General features: G+C 42.6%; 1 protein-coding gene across 4 annotated transcripts in view; it reads left to right on the forward strand.

Annotated features, from left to right (window-relative positions):
* The first annotated feature begins 653 nt into the window (after window positions 1-653).
* Window positions 654-22,842, forward strand: part of PPCDC (phosphopantothenoylcysteine decarboxylase) — a 55,537-nt gene continuing 33,348 nt past the window's right edge. For 2 of the 4 annotated variants that reach the window (XM_026648222.2, XM_026648221.1), the window contains exons 1-3: window positions 654-740; window positions 14,076-14,252; window positions 21,797-21,892. In XM_026648222.2, the coding sequence (XP_026504007.1) occupies window positions 14,100-14,252; window positions 21,797-21,892 (249 nt within the window). In that variant the 5' untranslated portion in view covers window positions 654-740; window positions 14,076-14,099. Of the gene's footprint in view, window positions 741-1,034; window positions 1,192-14,075; window positions 14,253-21,796; window positions 21,893-22,842 lie in introns of those variants that run through there. The other 2 variants (XM_026648223.1, XM_024208428.2) reach the window with 2 other exon arrangements.

The following is a 22,842-nucleotide window of genomic DNA, read 5'->3' on the forward strand; positions in this document are numbered from 1 at the left end:
AGGCCCAGGGTAGGGTCTTGCCCTGCTCTCTGTAGGGTTGTTAATTTCGGTTGGCCATATTCCTGGTGCTTTCATCACATGAGAGAATCTTTAATTAAAGATTAATCTTTAATTCCTGAGCCTCCCCGACGATCCTGGAGCGTTGGCCACCCTAGTTCTCTGCCGCAGGGTTTGGGGCAGCGCTGAGCCCTCCTAGGGAGCATTTCGCGGGCCCCGTCGGAGCTGGCCCGGGACCTGGAGGCGCAGCAGGGAGCGGCCCAGGGCCCGTCGGGCAGCGACTGGCAGAGGAGCAGGGATGCGGGCGGGGAAGAACGATGCCGGTGCAGCGGACTGGCGGGCTCCGTTACGTCACAGCCACGGCGCGTGCACAGCGAGAGCCCAGAGCTGGGCGCTCCTGCGCGTGGCCAGAGGGAGGGGCGGAGCTGGGTGCAGAGTGGAGGTAGGGGGGCAAGAGCCACTATGGTTTCCTCGTCGTGTCACCCCTGGTGATGTCAAGCGGGACCCCCGTGACGTCACTGCTTTGGGGGCGGAAAGGCCTCCCGCGTGGCATGCGGCCCCGGCCCTCCACGGTAGGACTCAGCTACCTGGGGGCTGGGGCTGTCAGCGGCTCAGGGCGGGAAGAGGAGGTAGGACGCCTCAGGCTGAGGAGAGAACTACATCTCCCACCATGCTCTGCTCGCGCGGCCGCTTCCGGTGCAGGCAGCACTTCCGGCAGTGCGCGGCCGAGCGCAGACGCCTGGGTGAGCGGAGCGAGGTTCGGGGCGTGGGGACTGTCCGTGGCCCCAGCTATTTACCCCGCTCTCATGGGTCTGTCCGGCAGTGCCCCAGTACCTCGGGGGGCTGGCTGGTGTCGGGCTGCCGCGGTTACAGGAGGGTGTGGGGGAGGGGCTCACGGGCATTCGGCGCTTCTGCCGTGTGAAAGCGGGAGCAGCGACGTGTCCGCCTCCACGCGCGCGCAGCACCCTGCGGGGTGACCGCCCCTCCCCCCAATTTCTGCCACGATCTAGGTGATATCAAAACAACCCTCTTCAGCGCTCGGGCCACATGCGCACCCCAACACACTCTTTGGAGAGGTGCTAGGTGCAGGGCTAAAAGCGGAGCCCTGTGCTTTACTGCTGCTGCCCACTGGTGTCTACCAGCAGCAGTAATCACTGATGTGCAGGACGCTGAATGGTCCGGCGTGATCTCCTGGTAAGAAGCTGTGTTTAAAGGGATGTAGTGTGAGCGCTACAGGCGCCCATGAAACTTACAAAGCACCACTTGAAGCAGAATACTATTAGACTGCAAGTTCTTCAGGGTTCAGTCTATACTTTCCTGTACTGTTTGAGGAGCACGTTGTGGACACTATCAGAATACAAGTAATATATAACTATAATACACACATGCTGCCCTTTTGCACACACTGTTTTCTCCATTTTCTTTCTGTTCCACATGTGACTGTACTGTAATGTGTTTGCAGTGTACACACCACAGGGATAAACAGATGAATGAACACATTTTAAGAGGGCTTGCAAAGATTATTGAAAAAGGGCACAATTCTCTTCTGTTACACCAATGTAATTCCGTTGATGTGTATGGGGTGGCATTGATGGAAGTGAAAGCAGAATTTGGCCCAATGTTTTTACATTGTTAAACATGGATATAAAGAGAGGTTGTTTTAAGTTCTGCGGTGGCAAATTTTACTGGTGAATTCAACCCTGTTGAGAAGAAAGGGTAGATGAAATCAGCAATATTTCAGATGGAAGAGGATTCATCAGTAACATGAACACTGTTGTTCTGTAAGTGGTAGTTTAATAACATGGAGGGGGATACAAAGGAAAATTATGCTTGTAATTTCTTAAACAGCTACTGACATCTAATAAAAATAACTTCAAAGGGCACTATGTTTGGACCCAGTTCTGCTTCACTTTCATATTTTATTTCTCTACTTTTCTTTGAAGATACTCCCATCCTTAAAAAATAAAAATGCTCTAGTATAATAACATTATGGTCCCTAACATTGCAGAAACTCCTATTACATGTTGTATTGTGGAAACTTACGTCCTGATCCTGCAATGAGCTCTGCATAGGCCAACCTCTACACCCATGTAGAGTGCTATTAAAGTCAGTGGATCACTGCATGGGTTCAGTCTTCCATGGAGCTCATTGCAGGATTAGGGCCTTCCTGTAGAATGTTGTTGTTTCTTTAATGCATTTTTCACATAGATATTTGTTTAGCAATTTCTGTTCCTGCTCTTGTTTCTTAGCATTTCCTAACCTTTGACTGATAGAATTTGTGATTTTAATATTCTTTAAGGTAATTTTTTGAATCTATAATTTCCTAGGTATAACACCCTCCTTCCCCCAAAATTCCATTTTATGGAACCATATTGAATCCCCCACCTGCATAGGGCATCAGCACGGGTTAAACACAAGATTTTTAGACTCTACTGCAGGGGTAGGCAACCTATGGCACGCATGCCGAAGGCAGCACGCAAGCTGATTTTCAGTGGCACTCACACTGCCCGGGTCCTGGCCACCGGTCGGGGGGCTCTGCATTTTAATTTAATTTTAAATGAAGCTTCTTAAACATTTTAAAAACCTTATTTCCTTTACATACAACAATAGTTTAGTTAGATATTATAGACTTATAGAAAGAGACCTTCTAAAAACATTAAAATGTATTACTGGCACGCGAAACCTTAAATTAGAGTGAATAAATGAAGACTCGGCGCACCACTTCTGAAAGGTTGCTGACGCCTGCTGTACTGCTTGAACTAAAGCGTTACCAGATAGTGTTAGTAGGTTGCTGTCCTCTATGTGAACCTACAACTAGAGGGGAATATGACACATTTTCCAGTGTCTTGAACAGTTATTTGCTAAATAGCAGTGGAATGTTGGGATTCGATTCTCGTCAGACGTCACCAGTGTGGTGCTCTGCTCTATCCAATGTTGATAACAGTTGGCTGCGTGCGTGTGTTCCCTTTGTGTGCTGCCCTGGCTCTGCAGATCGCTGACACAGCAGACCCCGAGAGAACCCCTAATGACCACAGACTCCGATAAGGTACGAAGGCACCTGGCCAGGTTTATTGTCAAACGAAGCACAGTAATAGTTTACCGCAGACTCTAGTCTACAGGACATACTACGAATATGTGCTACTTGACAATGGACCGGCTCAGTCAGTGGTGGGATGCTCCACTGCCCCCTAGGCCAGACAAAGATATCCACTCAGAGGTGCATTCTTATACACAGGTATAAACAAGTTACACATCACTCCAGACGCATTGAGGTACAACCCCTCTATATGTTAGGGTGCTGCCTCTCTCCTGGTACATGTTGGTTCGAACAAACAAGTCTATCCATCATATTATCCTTTTGACTCTGTCTTTAGGATGGGTCAGCCTGTTCCCCATTATCTCTGTGGAATGTGTTCATACCAGGATGTTCTGGTGCCATCCTGGCACATGTATACGTGCAATTAGCAGCCTTCTTGCCAACTTCTGTGAGCAGGGCCTGCCTCTGACTCACAGCTTAACTTTGCTTTATGTTAGCAAAGTCTTGACCATTACTTTAGTTTAGGCCTTAGATCTCATACTGGGCCTCTGATACAAGGGTTTATGTTTCAGGGCCTCATCTTACTACATTCCCACACTTTTTGTCTTTTTATGGGGAGGATGTTTGCCCATCGTCCCGGAAAAGCATAAAGCATGGACTAAAGATAACTCAGTGGGCTAAACGCTCTTATGTGGTTACCTTATTTTACCATTCATACACTCATGCCCCACCTGTCTTTAGTCTGCACATTCCCTCGTACGACTGATGGACAGATTTTATTTTCCAATTGATTGTAGTCCCTTATAGTGGGCCTGGGAATGTTAGGCCTGGGACCATGACTGAGGAATGTAGTAGTATGATTGAACCTTAGAGGCACTCCCAAATAATTAATATATATGAATAATATGGATATGGCATATATATTTGTAGCGTATATGGGTATATATGTATAGTATGTATGTGTAGATTTCATAGATTCTAGGACTGGAAGGGACTTCGAGAGGTCATCGAGTCCAGTCCCCTGCCCGCATGGCAGGACCAAATACTGTCTAGACCATCCCTGATAGACATTTATCTAACCTACTCTTAAATATCTCCAGAGATGGAGATTCCACAACCTCCCTAGGCAATTTATTCCAGTGTTTAACCACCCTGACAGTTAGGAACTTTTTCCTAATGTCCAACCTAGACCTCCCTTGCTGCAGTTTAAGCCTATTGCTTCTTGTTCTATCCTTAGAGGCTAAGGTGAACAAGTTTTCTCCCTCCTCCTTATGACACCCTTTTAGATACCTGAAAACTGCTATCATGTCCCCTCTCAGTCTTCTCTTTTCCAAACTAAACAAACCCAATTCTTTCAGCCTTCCTTCATAGGTCATGTTCTCAAGACCTTTAATCATTCTTGTTGCTCTTCTCTGGACCCTCTCCAATTTCTCCACATCTTTCTTGAAATGCGGCACCCAGAACCGGACACAATACTCCAGCTGAGGCCTAACCAGAGCAGAGTAGAGTGGAAGAATGACTTTTCGTGTCTTGCTCACAACACACCTGTTAATACATCCCAGAATCATGTTTGCTTTTTTTGCAACAGCATCACACTGTTGACTCATATTTAGCTTGTGGTCCACTATAATCCCTAGATCCCTTTCTGCCATACTCCTTCCTAGACAGTCTCTTCCCATTCTCTATGTGTGAAACTGATTTTTTCTTCCTAAGTGGAGCACTTTGCATTTGTCTTTGTTAAACTTCATCCTGTTTACCTCAGACCATTTCTCCAATTTGTCCAGATCATTTTGAATTATGACCCTGTCCTCCAAAGCAGTTGCAATCCCTCCCAGTTTGGTATCATCCGCAAACTTAATAAGCGTACTTTCTATGCCAATATCTAAGTCGTTAATGAAGATATTGAACAGAGCCGGTCCCAAAACAGACCCACCTTATAGCCAAGCATAACCATGTTTTTCCAATCTGGTGTTGTACTCTGGCCCTTTTACTTTGGTGCCATAGATAGAAACACACTCCTATTAGGGCAATTGCAGTTATCACCTGTATCATCATTAGTAGTAGGCTGAGTGTTTTGAAATACTGGGATAGGCATTGTTATAGTGTATTCCACAGTATTATGTATATGAGAAGTAAAACAGAAATTTGGAGTAGTGAGACTACAAATGAGGCCTTTATATATAAATGTCTTGTAATTAGTTACTGGCCGGTACTGTGCATTCATGTTATGGGTTACCCTTACTGCTGGTTGTCACTCTTTGGTAAGCTTTGCTGGGCAGGAAACTGGAATGGCTAGATGCTCTGTTCCATGGATGCATTGCCCCATGATACACCAGTAGTTGATGTAGATCCAGTTGTTTTTATGGATGTTGTTTTTCAGAAAACCTACTGAATGGACAGTAACCAATGTATCAAATAGTGCTGTGTCAGGATTTAGTATTGGTACCCAGACACTGAACAAAAATGTTTTGAATAACACTTGCCTCAGTTAGGATGCAGTGTTACTGATCCCAAATTGTGACCAGTGCTAACGGGGAATTTATATACCTAATTTGTAATTACTGTGTAACAATTTTTTTTTAATCAATTTGTTTCTCCTTGCCTTCATGTTGTTTGCTGTCATTCGTTTGTTGCTTTTTATCTGTGTGTTGGTTAAACAGTTTAGCAAGGTTATGCACATTGTAAATGTTGTACAGCAATAATACAATACAGCGATAATACAGTAGTACAGCAATAATACAGTTGTTTTTACACAGTAACCAAGTTAAAAATAAATAAATAAAATAAAATAAAAATATTTATTTATTTATACAGTTGTTTTTACACAGTAACCAAGTTGAAATTAAATGACAGTTTATCCTGGTCCAGCTAGTTGTTTTTAGCTGATTGTTAACTTAATTGTCCATATATGGTAGATAGAGGTGTATTTGACCAGTCTCTTATTTATAAAGCACTTCACTTTTCTTTTCTTGATCCTTGGGGGTTCCTTCACTGTGTACTGATATCTTCGGGTGTCTTCAGGGTGTCTTTGGTCTGTGGGATGCAACTTAAACAACTTTTGTTAGTTAACATAGTAAAGTTTTTTGTTTTGTTTTTGTTTTCAGTAACCCAAATTTAATACAAAGTTTAACTTAGTTTGTTTACAATGTAATAGGGACAATGTAATAGGGACCAAGTCTTTTATAACACAAGCTATGCTTTTGCAATTGTTGTATAGACATTCATTTTCATTTGAGGTGCATTACTAATATTTTATACTAATGTAATGCTTAACTGCTAAACTAAATGCTCACAATCTTCTGTGAGAAGGTGTATTGCTTCCCCCCCCCCCCGAACATTCTGTGTTAGCAAAAGAGTTAATGTAATTTTTACCAACCTTTTTAGAGTTAGTTTGCTTGTGATACCAATTTCACTCTTGTTAACTGTTTAGAACAGCGCTGGCCAACTTGTGGCTCCGGAGCCACATGCAGCTCTTCAGAAGCTAATATGCGGTTCCTTGTATAAGCACCGACTCCGGGGCTGGAGCTACAGGCGCCAACTTTCCAATGTGCGGAGGGGGGGTGCTCACTGCTCAACCCCTGGCTCTGCCACAGGCCCTGCCCCCACTCCACCCCTTCCCTCCCCTGAGCCTTCCCCCCCCCGCCCCCTGCATGCCATGAAATAGCTGATCGGGAGGGAGGGGAGGTGCTGATCGGTAGGGTTGCTGGTGGGTGGGAGGCACTGGGAGTGGGGTGCGGGAGCTGATGGTGGGCTGCTGACATATTACTGTGGCTCTTTGGCAATGTACATTGGTATATTCTGGCTCCTTCTCAGGCTGAGGTTGGCCACCCCTGGTTTAGAAACACAAACTTTAACAACCACTGCTTTCCATTAACATAACATAATGTAACATAACATCATAAAACATAACAACAAAAGAAAAGCGTATAAAATTAAACCAAAATAAATTTTAAATACAGATCCATGCAAATACTTTGAGGGTATTAAACTTTCAGGATGCTTTGTTGTGTTTGAGAGCCAAAGGTGGAAACCTGTTGAAAACATGGAAACCTGTTGAAATTGTTTGGTTAACTTTATGCATAAATTGTTATTTTTAAACATTTTTGCTATCACATTCTTTTAACTATATTTAAAAGTGCAAACAAATTTATAAAAACCCAAACAAGAAATTGACATTTTGTTAATATTATCTTTACCTTAATGTTGGGGTTTCCTCTTACATTTTTTTCTTTGAATAACAAATAAAAAAAACTTAAAAAACAAAACAAAACTGTGATTAATAAAAGAGAATTGCATTATTTGTTGAGGCAGAAATATATGTACATAGATTTGTAACTGAAACTTTTTTGAACTTTGCACACAAAAATTGGTGTTAATAATACAACCATAATCTTAAAATAGTGTGGTACCACATATACATATATTTTTAAGAGTATAAAATTGACTTTTGTTGCAACAAAATAAAAATAATAAAAAATAGTCACGCGACACACACAACTTACAACACAGGACAACACACATGACATACAGGACAAACTTAAAATTAAAAACAAATGGCACCAGAATTCTATTCATAACTATATTTTTTATTTTTGTTTGTCTTATTTTGTATAAAGGGTTAAACACGGCTGCTACTCTGAAACCTGTCATTTGAATAAACAAGTTATTACCTTATTTAAAACTTTTAACAAAAATTGATAAAAATGTATTAATATTTGCCAAATTTATTGTATTAATTTGGTAACAAGGAATTTTGCATTACTTATATTTAACATTATTTTAAATCTCTGCTATATGGAAATAAGAAAAGCCCATATTTCAAATATTAGTGAGTGGTTAGGATTAGAAGCAGGGTGTGCATTTCTGTTGCTTGGCAACAATATCTTCAAGAAAATTAGGAATAATTCTAGCTGTTGCATTCCTAAAGGGTTAAAATAATTAATTTACTGGATTTATTTAAAGTGAAGTTTTTTATCTTGTTTTCTTTTTGTTTCTTGCTTTGTTCTGTTTTCAATTGCTTTATCTTTTGGAGGTTTCTGTAAAAACTACAACTTTTAACTTTTAACACAGAGAAAGAGTGGACGGGAGAAGAGGCAGGGAAAAAGGGGTGTGTGTGTGTCAAGAGCTATCTAGTGAGGTAGTGAGAATTGAGCCAAAAGAGATTAACTCTTAAGGTACAGGCAGCAGGAGCAAGTTTAGCAAACTGGTAAAGGATATAAAGAAAACATACTGGTATGTAAAAATATTTGAGAAAGAAGGTTATATTTTTAGCTGAGTGCGGAGTGTGGTTCCGTGGGTAAAAGCAGTTGGGAAACTGCACCCTGGGTTTTTATCCTGGCTCTGAGATGATAGTGGGGGTAATTATCTGCTCTTGTAAAACCTGAATTTATTCCCCCGGTGTCTGTTTTTGTCTGCATGCCAAACAGATTGCAGGAGTGCCCTTTTTTTCCTGCAGTTAACTGTTTTTGGGCAACTCCATATGTTAATGCATCAATTTAGGTGTTAACCTGCTCAATTTTAGTTTTTGACTTTGAAATTCCTTTTTATTCACTCCCCTGTGATTGAGTCGCAGCTCCTGTCTTGTAATGTGCTCTGTGAACCGTTCCATTTTTTCCTTCATTTGATTTACCAATTCAGTGAAAGTATTGTGTGCTACTTTTTCCATTTGTGCACTTACTTGTCCCATTTTGACAGGCACCAGTCTAGGTCCTGGTTTAGGTTGTACCAGAACCTGGCTTTTATCATAAGGTAGTGGTTGCACTGCAGTGGACCCCGTTTCATCTTTTAATTTTGCTAGGGCCACCTTTTTCCATTTCTGTCCCCATTCTTCAGGCACGGGGTAGCTACCTGAAGCCTGCTGTTTACCACAAATATTAATAACCGGACGGCACATGTATTTTTTGTAGGTTCCTTGCAGCGGTTTCCAGTGTTTTATTCTGTTCCTGTGCTGGTTGTCTCTGGGCTGCTTGCCACCCTGCAAGGGGGGTGGGAGCATTCCAGGGCTGCCTAGCTTCTTTTGATTCTTTTAACTCTTCAGTTGTTACTGTTTCTTGCCCCGCCAATTTTGTGGCATGCTGTTTTAACCATTTAACAGCCATGATTATAGTTTGCAATATTTTACATTTTAAGGCTACAGTCTCTGCCGTAGCTTTAAAAATTACATCACATGTTTCTTCCCCATTATATTTTTTAAACTCTCTGGGGAATTGCAGGGAGGGGTTAAGGGGGTTCCGTAGCTCGTGGTTCTCTGTCATGTTAGATAGCGATTCCTACAGCGGACAGCTCGCTTACTCACCAGATCAGCTGTCGGGGTCACCAATGTCGTCAGATGCCACCGGTGTGGTGCCCTGCTCTGTTCAATGATGATAACAGTCGGCTGCGTGCATGTGTTCCCTTTGTGTGCTGCCCCGGCTCTTCAGATCGCTGACACAGCAGGCCCGAGAGAACCCCCAATGACCACAGGCTCTGATAAGGTCTGAAGGCACCCGGCCAGGTTTATTGCCAAACAAAGGACAGTTATAGTTTCCACAGACTCTACAGGACATACTACGAATATGTGCCCCCTGAATACTACATTCCTCAGTCATGGTCCCAGACCTAACATTCCCAGGCCCACTATAAGGGACTACAGTCAATTGGAAAATAAAATCTGTTCATCAGTCGTACGAGGGAATGTGCAGACTAAAGACAGATAGGGCATGAGTGTATGGATGGCAAAATAAGGTAACCATATAACAGTGTTTAGCCTACTGGGTTATCTTTAGTCCATACGTTATGCTTTTCCGGGACGATGGGTAAACATCCACCCCATAAAAAGACAAAAAGTGTGGGAATGTAGTAAGATGAGGCCCTGAAACATAAACCCTTGTATCAGAGGCCTGGTATGAGGCCTGAGGCCTGAACTAAAGTAATGGTCAAGACTTTGCTAACATAAAGCAAAGTTAAGCCGTGAGCCAGAGGCAGGCCCTGCTCACAGAAGTTGGCAAGAAGAAGGCTGCTAATTGCACGCATACATGTGCCAGGATGGCACCAGAACATCCTGGTACGAACACATTCCACAGAGATAATGGGGAACAGACTGACCCATCCTAAAGACAGGGTCAGAAGGATAATATGATGGATAGACTTGTTTGTTCGAACCAACATGTACCAGGAGAGAGGCAGCACCCTAACGCGTAGAGGGGTTGTACCTCAATGGGTCAGGAGTGATGTGTAACTTGTTTGTACCTGTGTATAAGAACGCATCCCTGAGTGGATATCTTTGTCTGGCCTAGGGGGTAGTGGAGAGTCCACCACTGACTGAGCCGGTCCATTGTCAGGGGGCACATATTCGTAGTATGTCCTGTAGAGTCTGCAGGAAACTATTACTGTGCTTCGTTTGACAATAAACCTGGCTGGGTGTCTTCATACCTTATCAGAGCCTGTGGTCATTGTGGGTTCTCTCGGGGCCTGCTGTGTCAGCGATCTGCAGAGCCGGGGCAGCACACAAAGGGAACACATGCACGCAGCCGACTGTTATCATCATTGAACAGAGCAGAGCACCACACCGGTGGCATCTGACGACATCAATATTGTTGGATTGCATTCTTGTCTGTGGAGATGAGAGAGGTCTAATGGTTACAGAAAGCACAGCCAAGCACATAGATTGGCACATTTATTCTGAAAGTAACATGGCTAACTGAACGATGCGTACTTGTGGCACCTTAGAGACTAACAAATTTATTTGAGCATAAGCTTAGCCCACGAAAGCTTATGCTCAAATAAATGTGTTAGTCTCTAAGGTGCCACAAGGACTCCTCGTTCTTTTTGCTGATACAGACTAACATGGCTACCACTCTGAAACCTGTCACCATGGCTAACTGAGATGTTGGTCAGATGTTAGAGACACATGGGACTGTAATGTGTCTCTAAAATGCACGTCCAAATGGGAGTTAGGCGCCTAAATAACTTTGAGGATCTGGACAAGGGTTTTATTCCCAGCTCTTCCTGAAGTGGCCTTGTGCCACCTCTCATTTTCCCCATCTGTAAAATGGGGGGAGTTATACTTATCTGCCTTCTAAATTAGGAGAATGAGGCCTTGCTCAATAATAAGGGCTGTGAAGAACGTGGAATTATCAACACCAATTGATGGAAGAACTGAGACAAGAACTCATGGGCCCTTCTGGCTCTGTTTAGCATGCCTTCCCATAGGCCAAAGGGACAGCAGCTTTTGCTGTTGCAGTGTTCTGTTGGGAACTCAAGGTCTGTGAGGCTAGGGAGCATGCTAAATGCAGATGAAATCTTCAGAGATTTTAGCTGCAAGCCTCTCTAAACTGTGCTGAACATATGTAAAACTCTGACCTTATTCTGAAGAACAGGGTTTTTTTTTTTTAAACAAAAATCAGTTTGAGGCAAAGACCAAGCATTCCAGCCCAAATGATTGAAGTCTGGCAAGGTTATAAAGACTTGAAAACAGTGGATTAAAGTGGAAGGGATATGGTAACCTTAACTACAGATGTCACTACTAACTCCACGTAGGGGTTTAGCACTTTGAGCATTTGGAAAATAATATATAATTCAAACATTTGGATTAAATAAACCGAACGCATCCAGCAAATCTTGTATATAATTGTAACTAAAGCTTTGCAATCTTCTACATTTCCAAACCACATGCATAAAGGGCCTTATCTAAAGTCGATGGAAAGACTCCCATTGACTTCAGTTGACTTTGGATCAGAACCAGAAATCCCTAACATTTTACATTTAGTCTGGGAAGTTGTATATCACATTGTCCCCCAGCTTCCACCACTAGCTTTATATATTTATTTAAAAACATTACAGACATGGTGTTTAGTGTGGTATAAATACCTAGATCAGGGGTAGGCAACCTATGGCACATGTGCCAAAGGCGGCACACGAGCTGATTTTCAGTGGCACTCACGCTGCCCGGGTCCTGGCCACCGGTCCGGGGGGGCTCTGCATTTTAATTTAATTTTAAATGAAGCTTCTTAAACATTTTAAAAACCTTATTTCCTTTACATACAACAATAGTTTAGTTATATATTATAGACTTTTAGAAAGAGACCTTCTAAAAACGTTAAAATGTATTACTGACACGCAAAACCTTAAATTAGAGTGAATAAATGAAGACTCGGCACACCACTTCTGAAAGGTTGCCGTCCCCTGGTCTACAGTATAATGGCATTGCTATGGTGCTGTGGCTATGACATCATAACTCTGTAATGTAAATGCAGTTTATGCTAACGGAAGGGTTTTTTTCATCGGACAAGGAATACCACCTCTCCAAGTGATGGTAGCTAGGTTGATGGAAGCATTCTTCTGTTGGCATAGCTGAACCCGTGTGGGGGTTAGGTTGGCATAGTTTCGCACCCCTCAGTAATGTGGCTATGTCAACCTAAAATTTTAAGTATAGACCAAGACAGACAAAGGGTGGGAGAAAGGAAATATTATTCTCCCCATTTTATAGATCAGAAGTACAGGGAGTCTAAGTGTCTTGCCCAATGTCACACAGGTTGTCTGTTGCAGAACTGGGCATTGACTCAGACCTGAATCCCAGTCTTGTGCCTTAAACATAAGTTCATACATCAGTTATTTCAGGAAGTGTAATTGCTTGTGGTAACTCCAATCTGCTTCTGCTGTGATGCACACGAGATTAACACTCTTGACTGGCATTGGTTAGGCAAGTGGCAAGATGTGACTTCTGCTTTTCTGCTAAACTGTGTTCGCTTCATGGCTATCTCATCCTCTACTTTGCTGGTCTGTTTTGCCCACCTATTACATCAGGGGGCCTAATCTCTGACTGGGTTCTTGGTACTCCTATGAAGCAAATGATGATGATGATGATAACTCTTGTGTGAGATCCAAAGTGCATACATGTGACTGATTTATTAAAAAACAGCAACATACATTCATTACTCCTATTAGAGACTGAACGTATCCATCTCGACTGAGTCACATGCCTTTTCCATATTAAGTGGGAACAGCAGACTCTAAAACCTGTACCAATTTGGACAAATGAAGTAGCCTCTTTACATTTATTTCTGTTGACCTTCCAGAACAAAGCCTGACATGTCCTGAAGCATGAATCTAGGCTGTCTATTTTCAAGTCTTTTAGCTAAAAACTTATTGTTATTTAATGGTGAAGATTCTGCAAGGTACTGAGTATGCTGACCCCAAGCCGTGGGGGCCACAGACTACTCATGTACTTAAAGTTAAGCAAGTGGATAAGGGTTTTTCTGGATCAGGGTCAGATTGCTCATCACCTCGCAGGATCGAGCCTAAAACTGGGTGACCTGATTTAGGATCTACTAGGATCCTTCCACTTTTCAGTAATGATAATTTTGCTTCCCTTAATAACACTGGAAGGGATCCCTTCCATTGTGCCTCTCTGTTAATTGACAATAATATGGGATTCCTGTAAAGATTTTGAAATGTTACCTCAAGATCACCTGTTTTACCTCCTGGTATCCTGTAAGTACTTTTGCTAGCTCACTTTCACCAATTGGGCTATTCCGGATGTGGAAAGGATCCCATTTACTTCAATGAGAGGGGTATCAGAGTTTCCGACTCTGAGGATTTGCATGTTGCAAATGTACCCCACACTACAGAATCTGACTCTAGCTCATGCTGTAGCAACATATTCATTTAGCTCTGGATCAATTTCTGGAGTCATCCAAAATGGCAGCCATCATTCATATCACCTTGATCACAAGCAGTCACTTCTGGTGAATGCACATTGAGTGCTTTGAGCCATAATACCTAATATTTTTTAAATTGTTAAGTTAATTTCACAGTTAACTCTGATGTGATCTTTAGAATAATAGGTAGCTGCGGAGGAGCAGAATGTTATGGTGACCCTCCCACCTGATTACTGAAAGAAGCGTGACACTTCTTGGATCAGTTTATATTGTTCTGAACTGAAGGGTGTTTTGAGGCCACTTACTGATATTCTGTATAGGGAAGCAAATCAGCAATTTCTCTGCACGTCTATCATTAGGTAAATCCAGCTCAAAGTTTGAAGACTGTTTCTCCTTGTTTGTAGATTTGATTGTCGCCAAGGTGCATAATGGAGCCCTTAACCCTTTCAGAGCCACAGCCTTCCCCACAAAACAGCTTGCCCACACCACAAAAGTACCACCATGTCCTGGTTGGTGTTACTGGAAGTGTGGCTGCCCTGAAGTTGCCTATTCTTGTCTCGGAATTGCTGGAGATTCCTGGGGTGAGTAACGTATGCTCCAGTGAGTTAGAAGAGAAACTGTAAATATGATATCTTCCTGTTTCCTTTTTATCCTCTCTTAGTGGAGATCAGATTGGGTCAGTTAGAATTTTAAAGCTGATTCTAGATGCTGGTCCTGGGGTCTGAAAATCAGGCTGAGCATTTTTCTGTCTCTTTCACCATGATCAGTAATAAAGATTCTCACAGTAAGAGTTTACCTGACCGTTTTGTTGATATCACACAATACATGATGGAAACTAGCTTTGTCTCTCATCATTATGTGGGCTTTACAGGGCTCACCGATGTAAAAATGTAGATGTCAGTAAAGTCAGCAAACCTGAATTTACGAGATACATATAGTAAAAAAATGCCATATGCTCTTTGAAACTCCAAATTTGTAGTTCAGATCGTGCAATATAAGTAGTCTCAGTAGTTGAGACATAGAACTTAAAAGTTGGATGCTAGTGTAAAACGGAAGAGGACAAGCTATAAAAATATAGAAGCATCTGTATGCACATTTTAAAAATTTTATTATTGTCTAGAGTAACCAATTTGTCCAGCAGATGGCAGTATTAGCCAGGAGTGAATAGACTTACATTCCAAAAAAAAGGGAACTATAATAGCTTTTGCTTTAAAGTAAAAGGAAAATTCAGAATGCTCTCACATTTTGGAACCAACCCAATTATCGTGGTTCATTGAAAAAAAAAAGAGAGAGAATTTGTGGCACTATCTTTCTTAAACATAGGCCAAATACATAATGCATTTATATTGCTTGTTGGGTTGCTAGATGGCCTGGTTTAATACCCTTTGGATGATTCATATATTTGGGATTCCTTCACTCCAGAGCTCAAGGTACCCCATGAGATTTGGACATAGGAGATGATATTTTGGAAATTGTGAAACTGATTGGTGGAGGCAATAGCAAATCTGGAAAGGCTGTTGAAGGTACACACAGTTGTCAGGGTAGCAGTGCTGTATCTTGTCAGCTGTTGGAAAGAAAGTTCAGCTGGCATGTTGGGGGGCAGGGCCGGCTTTAGGAAGTGCGGGGCCCAATTCGAACAGTTTCGACGGGGCCCCGGCAGGGATGACTAAAAGAAAAACCACGTAAAAAAAACACGTGGGGCTTATACTCACCGGGCGGCGCTCCTAGTCTTCGGCAGTGGGTCCTTCACTCGCTCCGGGTCTTCGGCGGCACTGAAGGACCTGCCGCCGAAGTGCTGCCGAAGACCCGGAGCGCCGCCAGGTGAGTAAAAATTAAAAAGGAGCCTCTAGCCAGGGAAGGGATTCTCGGCCACTTCTCCCCCTGCCACTGGGCGCGGGGCCCTCTTAGGCACGGGGCCCGATTCGGGGGAATTGGTGGAATTGGCCTAAAGCTGGCCCTGTTGGGGGGCCTTAGTTAAGCTTTTCAGTTCCAGTAACTGAAAGAGGCTTAAGGTTCCAGACCAGATTGGGAGGGGGATGGAGGTGGGAACGGACAGAAGAAAGTGATGCAGAGACAGGAAGAGGTCATGTCAGAACCTTAGGTCATGTGTTGCTACGTGTATGGAATGTAGGTTATGCAGGGATTGTCCATTCCCCCAGCCCTCATCCCCAGCTTTCTGGATTTCCATCTTAGAAACAGGAGATGCCTGAATCATAGATCCCGCAGCATACTTTCTCTCTCCCCTCACCCCCATCCTGTACTGGTATCTGAAGGACTTCCCTCCACTCTGTAGGTGACAGGAAGAGAGAAAACTACCCATTCTGTAGGAGTCTAGATCAAAGCACATCCCTTCTCTGTGAATATTTTGATCATAAACAAACTTTGCAGCAAGCTGGATCCAAATTTGATAGCAAGGCTCCTGGATTCTGTGATCCTCCTGTGCAGGAGTCTGCAGATTTTGTGGCAGCTTCATTTAAATGTAAAAATAGAGGTTTTTACTGAATGAAATAATATAAAGAATCCATTCAGTCTAGGAGCCCCTGTTATTTATTTTGGCAATAAATTCAATTTATCTTCTACTGTCTGGACAATTTCAGGGCCTGAGCCAAAGCCAAATAAAGTCAATGGGAGTCTTTCCAGTTACTTTAAATCAGGCTCTCAGTTTTAACTTGCTGCAGATTTTTGTGCTGACAACAGAGAACTGTCTTACGAAAGTTGTCAGAGGAACTTGGGTAGAAAACAGCTGAAGTTTTTGGATCATTAGGAGATGTGCTGAGAGGTTTAGGGTTGTAGGATAAGCATGTTAGATAGAAGTTTCTGCTAAAACGATCAGCAGTGAAATAGTTGACAATTTAAATAAATATCAATGTTGTAATCATTAGGTTTCAGATTCAACCATTCGTTGAGATGAATGAGGTAGTTAATACATCTCATAGCCATCAGGTTAGGCTCTCTGCGGACTCAGGAAGTTAACAGTGCATCAGTTAAAATTTTAAAGGTTTTCTTCATAAACATGGCTGTTGAAGCAGAAAAAAAGTGCTGTTTTATCCAGGCCAGTGGAAAATTCTGATGGTCACTTATGTATTTGCTCAGGGTTACTAATATAAGTCAAATCTTGACTTTCTTGACTCTTGAAAATGGCACTCACGTAAACGTGGGCAAAAATCAGGCTGGCAGAGCATTGGCTAGTGGTCTCTGTGTAGAGACAGCAAAGCAGGAGATCCAAGCTTAGCCCTGGATGAAGTCTTGCACTCCACTAGCCTCTGGGTATTTGCTGAGTCTCCTCATGTAAAACACACAACTTGTGACTCCAGCATGCTTCTTTTACCAGGTGACGTGTACATCAGCTTGTATCAGCAGTTAAACAGAGGAGTCACATGCTCATTTTCTATTTTAGCTATTATAGAGGCAAACAGAGGCTGTTACTGGTATATAGAAAGGAAAGAATACTGATCTCTTTCCAACTTAGGTGGAGGGACATGAAAGTCCCACTTAGGATGAGTAAGCAAGGAGCCCATCCCTGCAGAAAAGAATTTTACAGTGGGAATAATTAATCATTGGAATGTGTTAAATTCTCTATCACTTGGAGTTTTTAAATCATGACTAAATGTCTTTTGGAGCCCATAGGGCTAGCCTGCTTGCTTGCTTGCTTGATTATATCCTTTCTTATGGGTTTGTTGATAATAGCTTTATAGCTTTATAACTTTGTATTAGAGTATTTTTTTGCAGTAATGGAAGAAATCTACAGGCCACATCCTGTATGATGAGCTAAAGCAAGTTAGCGTACATATGTTTGTGACCTTTGGCATAGAGAAGTTGCCAAGCGATTGTGCTCTATAAATTTAACAGGTACACCACAAAGAACATGGAAATAACCACCAAACTGATTCAAGCCAGAAATAACAGATGTGACAATGAACACCCCAATTTGATGTGGGTGAAGAAATTGGACGTGGAAGGTTGGGCACATAAGAGGGCAAACCACCATGATTAGGGTTAGGTTAGTTTTTTCTTGGGTCTTTTTTGGCTTAGTTTTCTGGCTTTATAGCTTTCTAGCTCTCTAGCTTCCCCTAAATTTTTTATCTTCCACTCAAGCATTGAGGAACCTGGACCATCGGACTCTTTTGGCATGCCAGAAATGAGGCTGGTCCTTTGTCTCTTACCACCAGGTTCTCAAGGAAGGATGAAAGTATGTTAATCTAGGAAGTTTTATAGTAAAGGATACCACATGTACCTCCAAAACAGTACTATTTTCTTTTTAATTCTGGTTGATTACTTTCCATTTGATTACTTTTCCACTTATGTCAGTAAAAGTCTCTACGGCTGTATTGTGTTCTCAGCATAAGTGTCCTTGTCATACATCCTGAGGGTTTCTTGCAAGACTCTGTGTAACCTGATTTCGGGACAAGAACCATATCTTCTGATCAGATCAATTGGCAAGCCTTTTAACTTATATAAATAATAATATTAATCCCCTAAAATCAAGCAACACAACTGTTATGAAGGCAAACAGAGGCTGTTACAGATATATAGAAAGGAAAGAATACTGATTTCTTTCCAACTTAGGTAGAGGGACATGAAAGTCCCACTTAGGATGAGTAAGCAAGGAGCCCATCCCTGCAGAAAAGAATTTAACAGTGGGAATAGTTAATCATTGGAACAGCTTATCCAGGAATGTGTTACATTCTCCATCACTTGGAGTTTTAAAATCATGATTGAATGTCTTTTGAAAAGATGCACCCTAGCTTAACCACAAAATATTGGGTTCAATGCACGAATCACTGGGTGCACTTCTCTGGCGTGTGCTATACAGGAGGTCAAACTAGATGATCAGAATGGTCGCTTTTGGCCTTAAAATCTGTGAAAGAAATGGCAGAAAGAGAGTGGTTTTTAAGTGCCTTGGCTGCAGCTATGTGTTTGTTTCGAAGGGCTTGTCTACACTATAAAAGTTTGCTGCCTTACCTGTACCGGTATAGTTAAAGCAGCAAAAAACTCTGGTTGTGTACACAATTATATCAGTATGAAAATTCTTATATCACTATATAGCTTATTTTGGTTCAGGAACTGAAATAAACTATATTGCTATAAGGCACCTTTATATCAGTATAACTGCATATACACTAGAACTTTTACTGGTATAACTAAATTGGCAATAATAATAATAATTAATATATCACACCCCTAACCAGTGTAGGCTTTGTGTACACTAGAAAGTTTAGTTATAGCTATACCGGCAAACCCTCTAAGGCTATGTCTACACTGTGCACCTTAGAGTGACAGCTATGCCGCAACAGCAGTGCCGCTGTAAGGTGTGCAGTGTAGCCACTCTTCATTAGCCAGAAAAAAAAGCTCTCCTGCCGACAAAATAAAACCACCTCCAACGAGGGGCGGTAGCTTTGTCATCGGGAGAGCGTCTCCTGCTGATAAAGCGCTGTATAAACACCCATGCTTTTTGTCAGTAAAATTTTTGTCGGTCAGGAGTGTGTTTGTTTTATTTTCCACACCCCTGACTGACAAAAGTTTTACTGCCGAAAGTGCGGTGTAGACATAGCCTTAGTGTAGTTGCAGCTTATAGCAGCAAAAGAGTGCTTTTGCTGGTATAGTCTATACCGTTACTGAACAAGGAGAATTGCACCCAGTGATTCCTGCATTGAACCCAATATTTTGTGCTTAAGCTAGGGCTTTTATTAATATAGAAATGTCATCCAATATTAGTATTCTGGCTGAAGTCTATAGTATAGATCTGACCACAGTTATGCTAGCACGCTCCAAAAGATTCCTAGTGCATGTTAACATTGGGACTACATCAACACACGCTAAGAACCTTTTAGAGTGTGTCAGCCAGGTCTACATGGGGCAGTTTCAGCACAACATTTTAGAATGCTCTACAATTTACACCCCTTCTGTGCACATTGCCACACCTTGTAGACAAGCCTAAAGAATGCAATTGCTGTATAAAATCAGCATTTAAATAGGCTGTGTAGGCTCTGAGGTAAACACCTCATTGAGGCAAATAGGGTAGCAGATAGTGCAGTTAGCACCTTTGCTGCTGCTGTTTGGCTGGAAACAGTTTTGTGCAAAGTGAGGTTAATGGGGAAACTGTGGTTGTTGCTCTGAAAATGATTTTGACACTGGAAAGGGCCAGAAATGTGTGTGATTTCAAATGAAAGCTATGGAAAATGAGCAAACATTGCAGAAAGAGCATAATGTCCCAGAGTATGATGCAGAATAACTGGATAGTGCCCTGCTGTGAAGAACAAGCAACCACAGAACCCAGCCTGGAGGAGGAAGAGCTGAAAGACATGCACTCAGATAGTGCTGGCTGACTCCAGCTAGCCTCTTGCTTGTTAGATTGCAGTTCATAGGTACGTGCCCCAACTATGCTTTGACATTCTCGCTTTCAAAGCAACATAAACTAAATTGGAAAAAAGCACTTTTATTCCAGAATAAGACTGTCAATCCAGTATGATGTACTGCTACACCTGTATCAGTATAAATATACCCGCATAGTATATACATGTAAATTTCTATATGTAGACCAGCCCTCCTTAGATTCTGAAATAAACAGTAAAGTGATCAAAGACCCTGAAGTTTGGGGGCTGGAATTTTCCACTGCCCCAGGTCATCCTAGATAACAAGGGTGGAGAAAGATGAGCCTAGAATTGTCATTGCTAGGAAGATAAAACAGACTATAAAACAGTCACTGTTTGGGAGATAGGTTAACCTGTTCCCAAGCCTCAACTGCTGCTGTTGGAGATGGTCAGCAGCTTTTGGTGACAACAGAAGTGTATAGCAGCTAGCATGATGAGTACACTTAGAAAGCCCATAATCAAGTCTATTACTATGGATGTGCCTACACAAAGGTTTTCTTCAAATTCTCCCACCACTGGTGGAAATAATGGCAGGAAGTGCTAGCATATACGGGCTATCATCAGTAAAGAACAAAGTCTTTTGTCCTCTTTAATGTTCCACTCTAGTCCATCTGCTGTTGATGGGCCTTCCTTGTTGGCCACTTTCTGTTGGAGATAAGCACTTTACACTAGTTAATGTCTCTCTCCTGTCTGGTGATTTACGTAGAGGGTTACAGTGAAAACACTCAAATATTACCTTGTGATATGGGATACAGATATGATAAATGAGATTAATACATGCAGCAACTTACAAGCATTCCATAAAATCTAGTATCAGAGGGGTAGCCGTGTTAGTCTGAATCTGAAGAAGTGAGGTTCTTACCCACAAAAGCTTATGCTCCCAATACTTCTGTTAGTCTTAAAGGTGCCACAGGACCCTCCATAAAATCTAAACACTAAATGCATTCTTATTCTAGTACCTATTTTAACAATACTAACACACAGGTGAGCCTGACTGATTTCAACCATATATTTGTAAGTATTCAGTTGAGGCATGGGGATCTTGGCATGAGCTGGTACCTGGTATGCCAGCATCACACTCCATAATAGGTAGTAAGTGTGCATCCTCATTGGTTGTAGGACAACAGCCGGAGAATTTGAGAAAAGCCTCCTTGTAGTTAAAACCATTGAGTTACACCCATAATCTCGCATGGTAGACAGACTGTTTGCATAGAGTTTAATTGCAAATGCAGCAGGTGTAGTTAGACATAGACGGATGAACAAAAGGTTTTCTTATGGTGTCTTCTTGTCCACGGCCATGAGGTGCTCTGGTTAATAGGGCCTTCCAGAGCCAGACACTTTCACACCCTCTTTCCATACACGTCTCATGATCAAACAAGGATCTTGTATGGAGCTTTGTTTTTCCTGGCAGCCCTCTTTTCTAAACCATGCCTCTTTTTTGTCTGTTTTGGTCATCTTCACTGGCCCAACTGCTGGTTGGTTATTTGCATATGCTAGGAACCAAATGACTAAGGCCCAGCCTGCTCATGTGAAGAACAGAAATGAGTATCTGGCTTGCATTGCACCTGTTGGTGCCTGACCTTTCAGCAGTGACTGGAAGTGGTTATGCAAATATGAATAGTAGGGTGAAGTCTTGGTGTGAGAGCCTGATATAAAACTCTTTGCCACCCAAGTCCTCCTTCCCTTGCCTGGCTCAGGGCTTTTATGTTATAAACTGTAATTGTTTGTCTCTCCTCCTCCTTTTCTCTCGTTAGCTGAAAGTGCGTGTGGTAACAACCGAGAGGGCAAAACATTTCTACAACCCCCAGGAGATTCCCGTAACCCTCTACAGTGATACTGAGGAATGGCAGGTCAGTATCCCTCTTCTATCCGATCTGATCCATTCTCTATGGTTGTTGGGGACACCTAATTCCCATGCCAGTTTCACTTTTTATATAGGATTTGTTTGTTCATTCAGTTGACCTAGTCTTCCAGAAATGTCCAATAGCGGATACTTCAGAGCAAGGCAAAACCCTCTCCCTCCATAATGCACTTGGTCAGTTGTGCAGATGCTGGATTTGGGGTAGTCAAAGAATTCCTTCCTGGTCCCCTGCAAGTGATCAGTTTTTCAGCATGAGGCTGATGGACTGATTTCATTCACTTTTACAGAGCCTTTGAATCCAAGTACGAAGTATTAAAAACATGCAAATAATATGATGTTGCCCTCTCTGGATGGTGGTGATGGTGGTATTTATTATTATTACAGTAGTGTTTAGTGGTCCCAACCAATATCATAGCCTCATTGTGGTAGGCACTGTACAAACACATAATAGACAGGTGCTGTCCTAGAGCTTACAGTCTAAATAAACAGGAAATACTAAGTGCGGAAGAAAGGAAAGATTGTTAATGGGTAGTGCCACAACCTGGCCCAGCCCCTCTCTGGACAGACACCAGTATGTTGTGAGAAGACCCAACCACTGGATCCCATGTGCTTCAAAGACTGCTGGGTCTAGGTAAGTACTGGTCACTTCCTGTATCTGGGTCTCTCAGGCACACTCCCTCTACACCAGGGGTCAGCAACCTACGGCATGCGTGCCAAACACGGCACGCGAGCCGATTCTGAGTGGCACGCCGCTGCCACTGAGAGGAGGAGGAGGAGGGGCGGAGGGGCCAGAATGCACCACGTTGTGCGAAGAAGCAAGGGAGGAGGGAAGCTTGGCTGCCGCAGGATCAAGCTTATGCCTCCTGCCCCCGCAGGGGAGAGCGGTGGGGAGGGGGTCCCGGCCCCCCGCCCCACTCAGCCCCCCCGCCCACCGCTCTC

The sequence above is a fragment of the Terrapene carolina genome, unplaced genomic scaffold, assembly GCF_002925995.2.
Source record: "Terrapene carolina triunguis isolate 2854851 unplaced genomic scaffold, T_m_triunguis-2.0 Scaffold67, whole genome shotgun sequence".
In the NCBI taxonomy this organism is placed as follows: domain Eukaryota; kingdom Metazoa; phylum Chordata; order Testudines; family Emydidae; genus Terrapene; species Terrapene triunguis.